Consider the following 16,284-nt stretch of genomic DNA (forward strand, 5'->3'; position numbering starts at 1 on the left):
AATTTAGACTTGATTTTAAACACTTAAAATTAATCATATTTTAATTGATAATTTATTTACTGGTTTATGTATCTTTTTGTGTAGCGAATGAGTTTGTAGTGCATGTTTTATATGTTAAAAATGAAATCTATTTAAGATAATTACTAAACGAGTAAATCAATTTACAAGTCTTTGTAGGTGCAGTCTTAAATAGGTTGACTGATTTGTACCTGTATGGATAAAGAGGGACATAGACAGTACCTGGAACTGGTTGTACAATTGTTGATTTGTCGGTATCCTTTTTACTCCTTTCTTCAAGTCTCCTCCTTTTGTTATTGGTGCTTGGTCGAGGTGGACCTGAAAAAGGTACTCTGACGCTCAAGTAAGTACTCTGTGTAAAAAGTGTATATTGTAAAGTTGATAAAATCGTACCTTACATCTTTGTAAAGAGTTTATTTATAGTGTTTAATCATGGACCCTTGTTGTGATAGGCCGAGTTAATCAAATATCAGTTGCTAACTGATTTATAGCATGATCCCTTATTTATAGGGAGGTATATTGGTATATTGGTATGTTGGTATATTGATGTCACCTGGATTTGGTAGGACATAATCATAATTCGTAGGGAATTTCCATAATTATCATTGTTGTCATTTATTGAGTGCCTTTAATATATATTAATGCGGTCAATCGGTCATCGAGACCGAGTGACATGGCTTGTCCGGTACCAATCGGTACACTTGCCCCCAAGCTTGAGGAATGTTTACTTTAGAAAAGTCTAGATGAGATTGTTGGTTGCTTCAAGGTATGAAGTGACTTTTTTGCCCTTCTTTGATTGTTGACCAAATGACCTTAATGCTTTTAATCTTTTCAATAGTTGTTCGAATGTCTCTATTGACACTTCTATAGTCTTAACAATGTATGTCGAACGATCGTTAGGACTAAGATCCTTTGAGTTGCTTTATAATTTTAAATGTTGAGCATATGCTATAACTTAAATAAGTTGATCCTTCACTAGATTGAATGTCCACTTGATACTTGAATCAAAATAATTTAAGTAAGATGACTCTTTAACAGATTGAATGTCGACCTAATACCTGGATCAATATGATTTAAATAAGCTTTGTCGAGCTTTAAATAAGTCAAACACCGACCAGGCATTGAGGATTGTCGTTTTAAAACAGTTTCCTTAATCGAAACAAACTTTATTTTTACCATTTGGGAGGGATTGCCTCAAGGGCAAAACTTCCTTAGCCGAAGGGTGTAGATTTAGGATATTGGTAGGGATTGTTGCATGTAGTGTGCCGTTCGTTCGGGAAGGGCTACTAATTGTTAAGAAAACTTCCTTGACCAAAGAGTTTCATGTAGTTTAAGTAAGCTGCCTTGATCGAAGAGTTGCATGTAGTGGAAGGACTACTAATTGTTAAGCAAGCTACCTTGACCAAAGAGTTCCATGTTCGGTTGGTAAGGGTCGCTAGTAGTTAAGCGGCTGCCATGACCGAGCGGTTGATCGAGAAGGGTCACTAGTAGTTAAGCGACTGCCATTACTGAATAATAGTCGTTCGATCGTTAAGGGTTGTTGGTAGTTAAGCGGCTGCCTTGACCAACCGGTTGATCGATAAGGGTCGCTAGTAATTAAACGACTGACATTACCGAGTAGTATTTGTCGTAGCCACAATGAGATGAGGAGGTTCCACCTGTTGTCAATGTAGTATATATTGCAGAGAATAATACTTATCTTATTTTGGGAGTCATCCTTTATTTATAGAGTTTTTCCTGATGTCCTCCCATTCGTCTTTTTTTAACGAGAATAATATGACAATAGATTTAAATGATAATAATCATATATGTTATCTTCAAAATAATATGATAAAATATTTAAATAACAACAATTATATTTGTTATCTTCAAAATAAGATCCCAAAAGATCTAAATGATAATAGTCATATATGTTATCTTCAGAATAATATGATAACATATTAAATGTATATGTTATTTTCATAATCTTGACCTAAGAGTCTTTGGGCATCAGGAGGGATTGCCATGTTAAGGCAAAGATTCCTTGACCGAATGGTGTTGTCGTAGTCACAATCTGATGAAGGGGGTCCCATTGTTGTCAATACTCTAATGATCAAGTGGGTAAGAGCATAACATACATCAGTGTAGTATTTATTGCAAAGAATAATACTTCTATTATTTTTGGGATTCATCCTCTATTTATAGAGTTTTGCCTGATCTCCTCCAATTCGTTTTTTTTTACGAGAATAATATCTTGACAGATTTAAATGATGATAGGCATAACATATTTAAATAACAACAACAATATTTGTTATTTTCATAATAAAATCTTTAACAAATTTAAATATACACTCTTTTCACAGAGTACTTACTTGAGCGTTGGAGTACCTTTTTCAGGTCCACCCCGACCGAGCACCAATAACAAAAGGAGGAGACTTGAAGGAAGGAGTAAGGAGACTACCCACACATCAACAATTTGTCCATACATGTACATGACCCATAAATATAGTTTAATGATTGATTATTGATATATGGAAAATTGTAGGGATGGTAATGCGAATTGATCTGTCCTGCGTTTGGCCCGAAAAATGCGGGTCGAGTTAGCCCACCCCACATAAAGAAAATATTTATAAAAAAAAATTCATTAATTATAAAAAACCTATTTCTTCTACTGAAAAAATAAAATTTTATTCATGTTTCAATTTATTCAGTTAATATAAAAAGTATGAGGGTTGTTAGGAGGTTTGATTAAAAATAATTAAAGTTTTGTTTTGCATCTATTTTAGATAAATGTACCAGAGTATCTTATCACAATTTTGTTACAAAATATTTTAATGAAGATGACTAATTTGTTAAATAATGTCTTATTGAAATCTCTTCTTTATATTAACAAAATTTAAAAATAGGACTTTACTTAAAACTAGATTCACTATCACTCTTAATATTAACTCCTTTAGATGATTAAAGTAAAACATTTCATTTTTTAGTACATTAAATTTATTATTTTAAAATAAAATAAAGGTCTCATTGCAATAATGAGTTTGTGGAATATGATTTTTTTTTAAATTTTTTATTTATTTATGTGGGTCAGCGGGTCAACTTATTCCGTTGTTGGGCCGTACTGAATGCAGATTATGCAGGACGGACCTAAGTAGATCAACAAACTAAATTAGTGAACCTGTCCTGCACTTTTTGCTAGCGAACTATGGACCGACCCACATGACCTGCCACATTGTTATTCCTAGAAAATTGAGGGGATTGAAATCAATTTTAGAACCATATATTAAAAAAAAATCCCTTTTATTGTGACTGCATAATGCTCTAGAGATATACTAATTAAACTAGTAAATAAAATTATCAAAACAGAAAATAAGCCATAAAAACAAGTTCATCAAAAACCTTTATATTTCAATTTTTTGTTTTCACTTATACATCTAACCCTTAACAATCAATTATAGTAATATCTTAATCATATATTTTTATCTTTTTAACTTATGATATTAATATATTATTACATATTGAAATGAGATTGTTAAAACAATGTTTATATTTTTAAATGTGTCAAAAGTATAATTTTCAAAATAGAATATGATAGCAAAACATTCCTTTGTTGAAGGACAAAAAGCGAATTCATTAAATCATACATTAGAGTTGAAATTGTATAGAAACGTGTTTCTGACATTAACCCACCAACCAAGAAACCATAGTCGGACATGTATTATTAGAATGATGATGATGATACATAAAACTCTAAAAATATTATGTCTAGCTTTAAAATAAAAAGTTATATTACATAATTGCAGTAATTATACTTCGAGTTAGAAGTGTGACACTTATTCCTTATAATAACTTTTGTGTTGAAATAAAACTTTAGATCATAAATATTCTAGAAGACTCTAAATAATAAAAATAAAATAATTTATTTTTTCTTTAAATTTTACATATTCATTCACTTATGTAATATATAATAGTTAAATCTCTTATATTTTTAATATATTAGCGACTACCTTTTTATTTTATTTAAAAATAATATATTAAATAATTTTAAAAAAATTAAAATTAATAAATGTAAGATCTTTATAAATAAATAAATGGATTGACAAGCTAAAAATACCACCTTGTCTTACCAAATTAATGGTAGACTAACATGGCCACCCTTAAAAATTAATCTTAATTTAGTAATTCGTTTATAATATTACGAACGAACTTATTAATCGTTAAAAATTTATAGTATATGATCCAATCTTAGAGCTCAGACTTAATCATAGTTCACGTGGTTAAGGTGACTAGTTCAACTATTTTAATTTTAATAATTAATAATTACACATTCTAATATAATTTTTTTAAGTACATGTTAGAATTTTCTCTATAAATTGAATAAAAGTAAGAATAAGAGTATTCTTAAAGTCATTTGTTCAATGTTTAATTTTTTTTCTTTCAATTTTCTTTTCAAAACACAACCTATAATTACATAGTTGTAGACGCCATTTTTAAAGGAACACATTCTAAAAACCATAAAACATTACAAAGAGAAAAAACATAAAAAACGAATAGAAAAGAAGAAAGGACATATCATATTTATTTATATTTCTTAACTATTAAGCAAGTTGACTAATGCAAAAGGTCAAATTATAAGATTATTAAAAAATAAATTTATACATTGTTTAAGAATCTTAATGAAATATATGTTTTTGAATAAGTAATTTATTATATTAGATACAATAACGATATATAATGTAACAAAGATACAGGCATTACATAATAATATAATACTACAAGAAAAAGTAGATTTAACTGCAAAAAAAATTGACCGTGGCACGTGGACACTAAATAGTGTCAATTAAGCCTTCACTATTAAAAAAATTCAAATAAAGTGTGGGAAAACATGGGTTATACTCACGCAAACTTAAAAAAAAGATGGTTGCGTTGGTGAAACGGTCACTACTACAAATATAAAAATAATAAAAATTTAAAATTTTGAAGGTTAAGCCCATGTTATACATTTTAAAATTAAATTTAAATAAATAATAAAAATGTGAAGGTTAAATTCATGCAAATAATTAATTTTTATCTCTAAAAGTAGTTTCCATGTAATGATTTTTAAATTAATTTTTATTTAATAATTTTCTAAAGTTGGTATCTAAAACCTTGGTATCTAATTAGATACAATTTAAAAATTATTTATCAATAATAAAAATTAATTTAGATATTAATAATTTTTTTAATATATAAAGCAGAATCTATTTTTACCAATATAATAACTAATTATTTTTCTTTTATAAAAACGTTTTTTTATTGAATAATTTTCTTGAAGGGAACTTATTATATAATACACACTTTCCTCATGTTAGGGATGATAAAAAAAAAGTATAGTTTTCTTAATTAGGCTTACGAATACCAAGTTGTGCAACAAATAGTAGATATTTGATCAATCAAAGAGAAGCTTTTACATTCATTCTCTAATTTTTTTATCTTTCATTTCTCAACAGTTAATAACATTATTACAAATTTTATTTCTACCTTATTTACACTTTCTTAATTATTTTTAATTTCATGTACTCTTTTCATAAAATTCAGATAATTTTCGCATTATTTCTATAATAACTTGAAATTAAGGAATAAGGTTCATTCTTTTTTTAAGTAATTATTTCTGAATTCTATTTATCATTTGATTGTCAACTCAAAATTCACCAATGCATTTGAATTAGAGGAAAAATGGAAGGATGTGAATGAACTTCATTTCCACACTAAACTATGATTTTTAGTGAACCTTAACAATTTGAGTGAATTGGTAGTATGATGGTGCATTGATATATTGCAAGCAGTGATTGTATTAGATTAATGAAACACTAAGGATTTTTCCTAAAAAATATTTTAGGGAAAATACTCCAACTTTTCTTTGTCTTAGACAACTTTTGAAGCTCACTCTTGATGCATGAACATTCCTTTTCTAGCTCTGAGACAAGGTCTTTCAGGTTTTCAGCACCATGTGTTGGGTCTAGTTGCTGGCTATCATTATTCCTTGGGAGGCCAGGATTTCCACTGGACTTTTGTGAGTTCTCAAGATTCTCTGAAACATACAACCAGCTAGAAATTGATGTGCGAAGTCGAAGCTGTTCAAAAAAGAGGACTTGTACAATCACTCGAAGTGGTAACCTTTCATTTTTTGCTATATGGGTGCTTGCTTCCAATGAAAGTTTTTGGCAGTTCATCAGTCTACAAAATTGTTCTCTCTCTAAATCTATCAGCCAAGGATGTGTCTGTATATTTGTCATAAATGTGTTACATTAGAATTATCAAATTCACACAATAATAATCAAATAATACTGCTAATAAACATTACATTTGTATTTTAATGTGAGGTTCACTCATAGTTTTGGTGTTTTATTCTTCCATTCCAACTACTAAACTTTCTTATTCTTTCTCTTTCTATAACAAGCATCGAAAGATACATATAAGCAAGTGAGAATCTTCTCTTCTAGACCTATTTAGATAGCATGAAAGACATTGATAACTTTCATATATATATAAATTCTTAACTTAAAAAAAAATCAAAATTATACTTTATATTTCCCCCCTTCATGTATTTTAAGGCCTTTTTTTAATCAAGAGTTATACGTCACAACTCAGACCATTTGGTTAACTCAAAATGTTATACTGACAACAATTGGGTTAACAGTGAAGACGTTTCCTCTGAGGCGTTATATGGTTTTTTATTTTTGCAGTCATTTTCACAACACAAATGGTTCAGGTTTCATATCTGAAGAGATATCATTTGTAGATACATTATTGATGGTAGAATTTTAATTACTTTTCCGAAGGATTTGCTTCTTGATGTAGCAATTTTTGCATTGGTGAAGGGGTTATGGTATGAAAACTCTGAATGACTTTTGTAGGGTTAGATGGAGTTTCTTGATCTGGTACTCTGCCAAACTTTTAGTCAATATACGTTGGATTTTAATAACTCTCATTGTTTCATTTTATTTATTTATTCTTTATTGTTGATAAAAAATTTGTGATAATTTGGCTTCGAATATGGTCTTACCTTAAGGTACACATCTATTGCATGATATAAACCATCATCCAATGGTCTGGCATAATCTGGAATTGCAGAAGCAAGGGCCTGAAACTTGGGCAACTTCAAATTAACATCATGAGCCACCTCAGCAAGATATGCATCTATTAAATTTGCCACTATTGTCATAGGTGCAAGGGCATCAGTTCTAGCTACCAATGGACCTTCTTCAATTATGCATGGAGAAGTTGATGCAGTTGTAGCCTGGGATATAGACATAAAGTGGTCAATTATCCTATGAATGCAGTCTATATCATAAAGGGTCTCAACCGAGTGTCCCATATTTGGAATGAGAAGATCCACAAGCTCAGCTTGGTCAAGTTGTGATCCAATTCTTTTCTCCAAGTTTTCTATGCATGATGAACTTGCATGCAATATCATGGCTGTGCTGAGCAACCTAAGTAGATACTTTGAGGGTGTGACCCCTTTTTTATTAGGAAGCAAACCCAAAATTTCTTCAAGCAATGATCGTTGATTTGCTTCAGAAATTGCACTAGTAGTGGTTGTTCCAGGGTTGACACTATTTTTATCATTTGCTTGCCTATTCATCAAAGGGACAAACCTCTTAATATAATATATGAGGGATCTAGAAACATTATCTGGCTTCATACCTTTTCCTTCAATGGCTAAAATAAGTCTCTTAAATAAGGGTAAGCTTAACAAAGACAAATCCTCATACCACCAATCATCACTTGGAGATACCGATTTAGTCTCAGAAGAAATTACATTCAATAAGGTGGGATCTTGAGTTGAGTTCTTTGAGCTATCATGTCCTTCCACATTTCTATTGAACATGTTTGGGTCAGAACATGCCTTCATTGCTAATGAATCAATGCATCTTGACACAATGTGTAACTCTTCTGCACAAGTTTTAACTTCCTCACATGTTTGAAGAGCTTTCATAGAGTCTGACCAATTACTAAAGACTTCATTAAGAAATGCCTCAGTCTTTGCAATTAGATTCCCTTCACCATAATTTTCATCCATCTGTAGGTGCTCTGCTGCACATCTCAGACTAACCACATTTGATGCTGTGACATCTAACTTTACATTGTAGAAAAACTTGATTACAAGCGCAAATGTTTTGTCTCCACCAGGAACATCATCAAGTTGTAAAACACGATTTGATTCATCCTCATTTGTGAAATCAGTAATGAGTTTCTTAAGCAATCCACTTCTAGAAAGTAATGGGAACTACAACACCAAAATCATAAATGAAAAAATAAATCAAGACCCAACATGAACACGAATGCATAGTTAAGGCCAAAAAAAGACGTAGAAGGCAAAGAGTGAAAAGTAATAAAAACAACAACAATAATAAAAGTCATAAACAAACAAAAGTTCAATTGAAAAAGGCACCTTGTGAAGAAAAAATGTTGTTTCTTTTACTTTGACAGTAACATCACTTGGAAGTCCGGTTGTGCAATTCCTGGACATAAAGAATAATTTAATTTAAAATCAAGTGCAACATTCATACTACAAATTCTACAAATCAAAGGGTTTTGCTTGTTCTTTATTTGAAATTATGTTTTACATAGTAAAATCAGTTACAAAATAACTGAACAACATGGTAGAGAATGTTGAGCATTATATATATATATATATATATATATATATATATATATATATATATATATCCAGTCATTGATTATAATGCAGTATCATGAAATCATGTTTTTAAGGCCTTTGCACCTCTATGACTCGATAAATCAACCACAATTGACATTCTTCCAACTTCATCTAAAATTTGGCATGACCCAAATTTTCGTTTCCTTTTTATCCAAGTAAACAGGGTAGTGATAATCTTTTAACATAAATCATATGACATGCACTTTGATCTACTATTTGTTGGGCATGAAATTGTACCAGATATGATCTTGTGATTTGACTTGAATCTAGAGAATATGTGATTTGTGAGATGACAATGTTGATTCCAAAGTCACTCAAGATTAATAAATTATAATCATTGGACAATGCATATGAAACTGAAAAATCCTTTAATCCAAAGAATTTAAAAAAATATATGTTTGGCCCATTGGAGTAATACACATATATATGAAATATTAGTTTGAGTTGATAAGATTTGTTACCATGTTTCACCTTCATGATGAAATGCATCTGATTTTGATCCAAGCCTCATGAAAGCCATTTATGGAGGTTGTATGAAGAAAAGAAATCTGCAATTGAAGGGCATGAGAGAAAGTAGTAAAGAGACGATTGGAGATGTGAGTGAGATATGAGAGCAAAGTGCAGTTTTTGCATTGTGCTTGTGATTATGGTCCAAAACACAAACAAGTAGCGAGTCTAATGCTCATGATAACTAAAATAACCGAAAGACATGGTTGTGCAATCATATACACATATCACATCTCTCTCCCCTTTCTAATTAGTGCACAAACATTTTTACACTCATTAGACAAAATACTCCTACTTTATATCCATATAATAATATATATTAATTTTATATTAAAATATAAAAATAATATGATTAAAAGAATAATATATTGAGTTATCAAGTGGATGTGAAAGTAATTTTTTTAAGGATTAAAATATGTTTTTCGTCTCAGTATACGCGAAACTGACTTTTGTTTCTAATCCAAACTTTAAAACTTTTTTTAGTACTAAACTATTGGAATAAGTTTTTATCAATTTTTTTATATCCTGTGGCACTAAAAATAATCTTTTATATGGAATTTCTTATTGTTTTTGCTGTCAAATCACCAATTATACCCTTACCTACATGGTTACCTGATAGTCACAGAGATGCATTACACTACTCGTATGCTTTTAGTTGGAATATTATTAAAAATGGGAGCATATGGGTTGGTTCGAATTAATATGAAATTATTATCTCGCAGTCATTCTATATTTTGTTCTTAGTTAATGATATTAGGTTCAATTCAAATAATCTATGCAACTTCAATATTTCTTGATCAATGCAATGTATGAGTTAGCATTAAATATTTTAACATTGTAGTCCATTCTGAAAATTTGTTTGTCACGTAAAAAAAAAACTGACAAAGACACCAATTCCAATAGTTTTCTTACTAGAAGTATATAAGAGATTTAAAGTTTGGACTAAGAACGAAAAAGAATTTCACGTGAAAATAAATGAAAAAAAAACATATCTAACACTTTTATAATATTATCAACATATCAACACTCTAAAAAAAAATTACACTCATATAATACAAAATACTCCTATTCCACACCCACATAATAATATATATTAATAATTTATATTAAAATATAATATATTGAGTTGTTAAGTCAGTATAATTTTTCTATTGGATCAAGTTCTAAAAACATTACATTATTTTCTATTTTTGCAAGAAGATTGAGACTTATTTTAAACGATGATGAAATTCATTTGGAAGAAAAATAATTTTAAATTATTGGACGTAATTATGATATTATGAAATCACTAATTTTTAAATTTTTAAATTAACCACTAATTTTTTTTACTGTAAAAAAACAATTAAGAATAAATAGTTCTTTTTAATACCTTTTTAATTTAGTTTTAAGTTATTAAATGATTTTCCTTAATCCGCATACAATATATTTTTTTATTTAAAGTTCATGGTAATGAAAATTTTAAAAGTATTAGTGATTGAACTAATTAATAAAAAAATTATTACAATGATGAAGTACTTATTGATAACAAATGTTAATTGTTAGAATAATCTTTATTGATTTGTCAAAAAAAAATTAATATATGTTGTGAAAATATGCTAATGATATAAAAATATTATGTTAACACTTAATGCAATCAAAATATATAAAGTATTTTAAATAATTATTAAAATAAAATTTAAACATAAATAAATGCATGAAACGAAATTGATAATATTGAAAGATGATTCCAAAAAAAGGTAAATAAATTTATTACTTTTCAAAAAAATGGAAATTTCATGAAAAACAAAAAAAAGGAAAGAAATACTTAATTTGCAAACGTAAGCAAAATAAATAAGGATAATTTTTTTGCAAAGAAATTATAAATAACTTGAAAACATTTAACAAAAAAAGTGGAGAATAAGGAGAATAGTATACTCTTTACATTAGTCATCGTCATATTTGATTTATAAAAATATTTAGTATAATATATTTTGTGACCCTAAAAAATTACATAAAATCCTGATTTGTAAATCATTTTTTACATTTATTTTCCTTTGTCCTAGTGAATGTAATCATGTACAGACCTTTATCTTTTGTTGTGAGAAAGATGAGTATTTGATTAATCACTACGTAGTTGAGGGATTTTAGAATATATTTTGATTTTATTTTTACTTTTTTAAATATTTTTTTATATAAATTGGAGCATCACTAATACTTTTATTTGTTATATATTTTTTCGATTAAAAATAATGCTTGTAAAATGTCCACCTCCCTTATGCTGATACACTCTTAAAAATATGAATTTCGTTTTCACATTCTTTATCTCCTTCATTTTTATTCACCACTAATAAATATTTCTTGAAAGAATATTCTTTTGAATGCTTTAAAGAAAAAGTAATATTTTCATACAAGACCTCTAGTTTTAATAAGTTCTTCCTTTTTACCCTTTATATTAATGACCTCTTTAATCCCTCAGATATTTTACAAGAGATTTTCATGAAAAATCTCACATTAAATATTATAACAACCTTTTTCTGAGATTTTATAACAAATTAAACATAATTAGTGTTCCATTAATTAATATGTCAACTATTGCATCTTCTTCTGCCAGACAAACTTCCTCTTCCATTAAGCACATCTCCTTTGCAACCAAATGCAGCCCTCTCTTTCATTAGCTTTTTTATGCAGAAAAATTAGAGTTTAGTGAGAAGAAATTTGCTCCTATTTTGGTTGTAAAAGAAGAAATAAAGAAGATATAAAAAAACCCAAGTATTGATTTCTTATTCTTCCTTTACCTTCTTCTTAACTCTTTTAGAAAGTCATTTCCTTCTATTGAAGAAGGAAAAAATTCCATCCACAATCTAGAGATTAGGATCAATTTTGTGTACTTCACTTGTAATTGTTTACAAGATTAGTCCAACAAGGATACACAATTATTGATGTGCTTCAATTTTCTTGATTTAAAGCATCTTTTTGTTGTTGAACATCTTTGGAATTGAGACCTTCACATCTTTTTCTTGAGTTTCAGTTTGCAGAGTACTGGTCTAGTAATTCATGATGCTGGTTCTTATTGCATGAGTATGGCATCAGCTTACAATCTAAAGATGCAGCCTCCTGAGTATTGCACCACCCCACTTATAAGGAAACTTTGCATGAACAAACACAACTTTATTTTATCAACTATTTGTCCTTGAATAGTAACATGTTGTCTTCTTAAATATTTTAGGTTGAAGAAGATAGATCAGTAAGCAAAATCAGACATGGGGAGACATTTGAAGACCACTGGCGATTCTTTAAAACAGAGACCACATGTTTTGGTGGAAAAGGATGCTTGACATTTGTTAGTAGCTCAGGTTTTGAATTTCTAGCTAGAGAATCTAAAGACATTTTTTGTATGTTTCTCCATTCTGGTTTGTCTTACTACCCTAATGGAGAAAGCAGATTAAAAAACTTGATCGTCTAAAATCAACTCAATAAAATTTTGACAGATCACGTAATTCATATTTGGTGAATTTATTTTGACTCTTCTTTTATCAACATTTTTTTAGTTTCATCAGTAAAACTTCTTGTAGCTGCCACTTAAAAGGTGCTGGTTATGGCAGACACAACATCTATAGATTTTTGTTTGATAGTCTCACAGCGCGTGTTTGGAAACACGTCTAGAGGCACATTCAATGTGATTCTTTTCACATCTTGACTGAAGCAAATAATTCTTGCTTTCACATGTTCAGGCTGTTGGAATCACGTTATCAAAACATTTCCAAACACACTAATAGGTGTTGCATGTTTTGGACTTGCTCTTCATGATGAATTATATTTAGATCCATGGAGCTGAATTTTCAGATTTAGCTGAAAATATCATAAAAAATCCTTACATACTGATTTTACTTTTCATATTTCGAAGATGAGTACAGCAAGAGCTTGGCGTTTCTGTGCATGTCTGTCATGAGAATTATGCTAGCAATCCATCCACTTTAAAAGCAATATTGTGCATGAAAAGTTTATACTAAATGTATGTTAGGTTCACTTTACTTTAAAGAAATAATTGTTTGTTTTTGAATATTTTGATGTAATAATAAATCATTTCCTATAATCTAAGTTATTCCAAACATTGAGTAAGGCACGTCATTTATATGGCACATTAAATTTTGATTCAGTAATCTGCAGAAATCATGGCTTTTTGGTTTGCAGATACCTGAGCAGGATTATTATACTTGTCAGTATTAACAACTATCTCAGTTTTTTCCCCAACCAATTTGTTTGGCATTAAGTTGCTCTTAAATGGAAGAACTGAAAATTATGGCTTTGTTTCTGTCTCTAAACGAGGCAATTTTCTTTAAGATAAGACACTGATGCATTGGACTGAACCATCAAAACATGAGAATCCTAATCCACACGTTACCGCGTTGTGATTGTGGCCTACCACATACACACTAACCTCCATTACACATTAGAGAAGGAATATTGTAGATATATAAGGTGAACTTTGCCTCCTTCAATTATTATTCTTGTTACACTTTTTTTGTTAGTATATGCTTTTAAGCATATAACTAGTTTAGTTATTATCATATTTTTGCTAAAATCAAATTATTGGAAAATAATAAGTGTGAATGATATGTTCTATGTTTTTCCTTCAGCTAAGAATTTTTACATGCTGTGTGATACTTCTTATAATCCTCCTCCTCTCCTCCTTCATTCTCAAGAAGAGTAATTCTGAATTATTTCATAAATATTAGTGGATGTGATTTCAAGAATTTAGATTGAATTTGAAAGTCACCTGGTAACACAATATGGTTGTATAGTAAATAAAAGTGCCCACAAAATCATTATAAGTCAAATCTGAAAACTAGAGTGATGGCAAAACATGACATAAGGTTTCTAGAGGCAGAAAATAAAAGAAATTAAAATATAATATAATTTTTTTGTAATAATCTATCATGTTCAAATGGAGTTCATAAACCTACTATTTTAGAAATTTGGAAAAGAGGCAGCTTGGACAAAAACCAATATGGGCCTTGATGTTTTGAAGCTTGGATTTTATAGATTTGTGCGAAGGCCACTTGACCTCCCCATATACATCTGTTTTTGTAGAATCATGGCATCAAATAAATCAACCTCCAACCCAAAACTCCAACTATTAGATCGAACTTCTCAACACCATTTAAAAATACTTAATTTAAATTATAAATCCTTCATTGAATATTTTTAATTAAATTTTTATTAAATATTTTTATTTTATTGAGTATCTAAAAATTTTATATTTTTGAATTGATTTTACTATCATATTTTTTTCATTAACTAGAATGATTTACCTATTACTTTACATCATTATTCCTGATGTATTTATTGTTATTCCTGACGTATTTTCACATAAAAAAATAGCTTAATTAATTTTACAGTTCTTAATAAATTTAAGTATTTTTTATTGAGTATGTGATTATTGGTTCTAAAGCATGTACAAATGATCATCTGCTGAAAAGCTTAGTCACACCGTTAGACGGTTTGATGTGAAGGAGAAGAAAATTGTCTAGTGGTGTTACACTGTTTAGTAATATTGAGACGAATTAAACCGTCTAGTACGTGTTTGTTATAATTGTCTTAATGGTTTTGTTTTATAATAGTCTTCTATTACTCTTTCTATATAGGGTCTATATATAGAGTTCTTGTGAACTTTGTTAATAGCTAAAGGTGTGAGAGTTCGTGTTATCAATAAAGTATTTTCTTCAATCTTGTCCTTATTTTATTGCTTTGTTATTGTTGAGAATCCAATAATTGGTGTCATTTGTGATGAGAAGAAAAGAAAGTCAAGAAGATAAAAAAATAGCCACGAAGTTTGACATTGAGAAGTTTTCAGGGTACAACAACTTCGAATTGTAGAGACTCAAGATGGAAGTCATCTTGATTCAGAAAGGTTGTGTTGATGCTTTGAATGATGAAGCGAACATGCCAATGTCTATGTCTCAAAAGGAGATGACTTACATGACCAGCAGAGCAAGGAGTGTCATAATTACATGTCTCGGTGAAAAGGCACTTAGAGAAGTCGCAAAGAAGAAGATTGATGTATCAATGTGGTTCTAGCTTGAGTCATTGTATATGACTAAGTCGTTGGCACATAGACTTTGTCTGAAACAACAATTGTATTCGTTCAGAATGAACGAGCCAAGAACGATGGTGGAACAGTTAGCGGATTTCAATCAGATCTTGAACGACCTAGAGAATATTGAGGTTAAATTGGAGGATGATGATAAGGTTTTACGTCTTTTTAACGCCTTACCCAAGATTTACGAACACTTTAAAGATGCTTTGATGTTCGGGAAGGAATAGACCATTACTCTGGAGGAGGTGCAGACCTTAATAAGGACTAAGGAGCTTCAGAAGGGGTAAAATAGGTTGAGTCTAAACGTGTCAAAGTCAAATGGGAAGAAAGAGAAAAATTCAAGTGTAAGAAGGCATAGCTCTAAATTGCTCAAGCTCCAAATACTAAGGAGGAAAGGAGGAAGATGAAGACTACCATGCATGATAATGGAGTTGGTAGCATCATGTATGGGATGCTTTGTAACAAATCAAATTTTCCTTATGTAGTTAGTGTTGTTAACATGTACATGATAGATCCTGGATGAACACATTGAAAGGCTTTGAAGTGGGTGTTGGATATTTGAGAGGAACAATATCGTCTAGTCTACCGTATAGACAGTCTACCTTTGACAGAGTTGTTGTAGAAATGTATCTGAATGTTGATTATGTAGGGAACCTTAATACCAGAAATTCAACTTATGGTTATGTCTCTACCTTGTTTGGTACTTTGGTTTGTTGGAAATCTAGCCTGCAATCAGTTGTGGCTTTATCTACTACCCAAGCAGAGTATATTGCTTTCACAGAAGGGGTAAAGAAGGCACCATGGTTAAAGAAAATGATTGGAGGGATGGGTATTGTGCAAGATTGGGTGATTGTTCATTGTGATAGTCAAATTGTCATACATCTATTTGATCATCATACTTACCACAAGAGGATGAACACAAAAATCAGACTACATTTCATGAGAGATATTATTGAGTCTAGAGAGGTTAGAATCAAGAATATAACCTTAGAAGAAAATC

The 16,284-nt window shown here is 29.8% G+C and overlaps 1 protein-coding gene across 1 annotated transcript; it reads right to left on the reverse strand.

Annotated features, from left to right (window-relative positions):
* Nucleotides 1–5,804: 5,804 nt before the first annotated feature.
* Nucleotides 5,805–9,221, reverse strand: LOC137828803 (BTB/POZ domain-containing protein At5g03250-like). The gene is made up of 4 exons (XM_068635513.1): nucleotides 9,163–9,221; nucleotides 8,432–8,501; nucleotides 7,043–8,266; nucleotides 5,805–6,257 (listed from the first exon to the last, which is right to left on the reverse strand). The coding sequence occupies exons 1-4, from the start codon at nucleotides 9,219–9,221 to the stop codon at nucleotides 5,847–5,849; spliced, it is 1,764 nt and encodes a 587-aa protein (XP_068491614.1). The 3' UTR covers nucleotides 5,805–5,846.
* Between the last annotated feature and the right edge of the window lie 7,063 nt (nucleotides 9,222–16,284).

Source organism: Phaseolus vulgaris, chromosome 7, assembly GCF_000499845.2.
Source record: "Phaseolus vulgaris cultivar G19833 chromosome 7, P. vulgaris v2.0, whole genome shotgun sequence".
Lineage (NCBI taxonomy): Eukaryota > Viridiplantae > Streptophyta > Magnoliopsida > Fabales > Fabaceae > Phaseolus > Phaseolus vulgaris.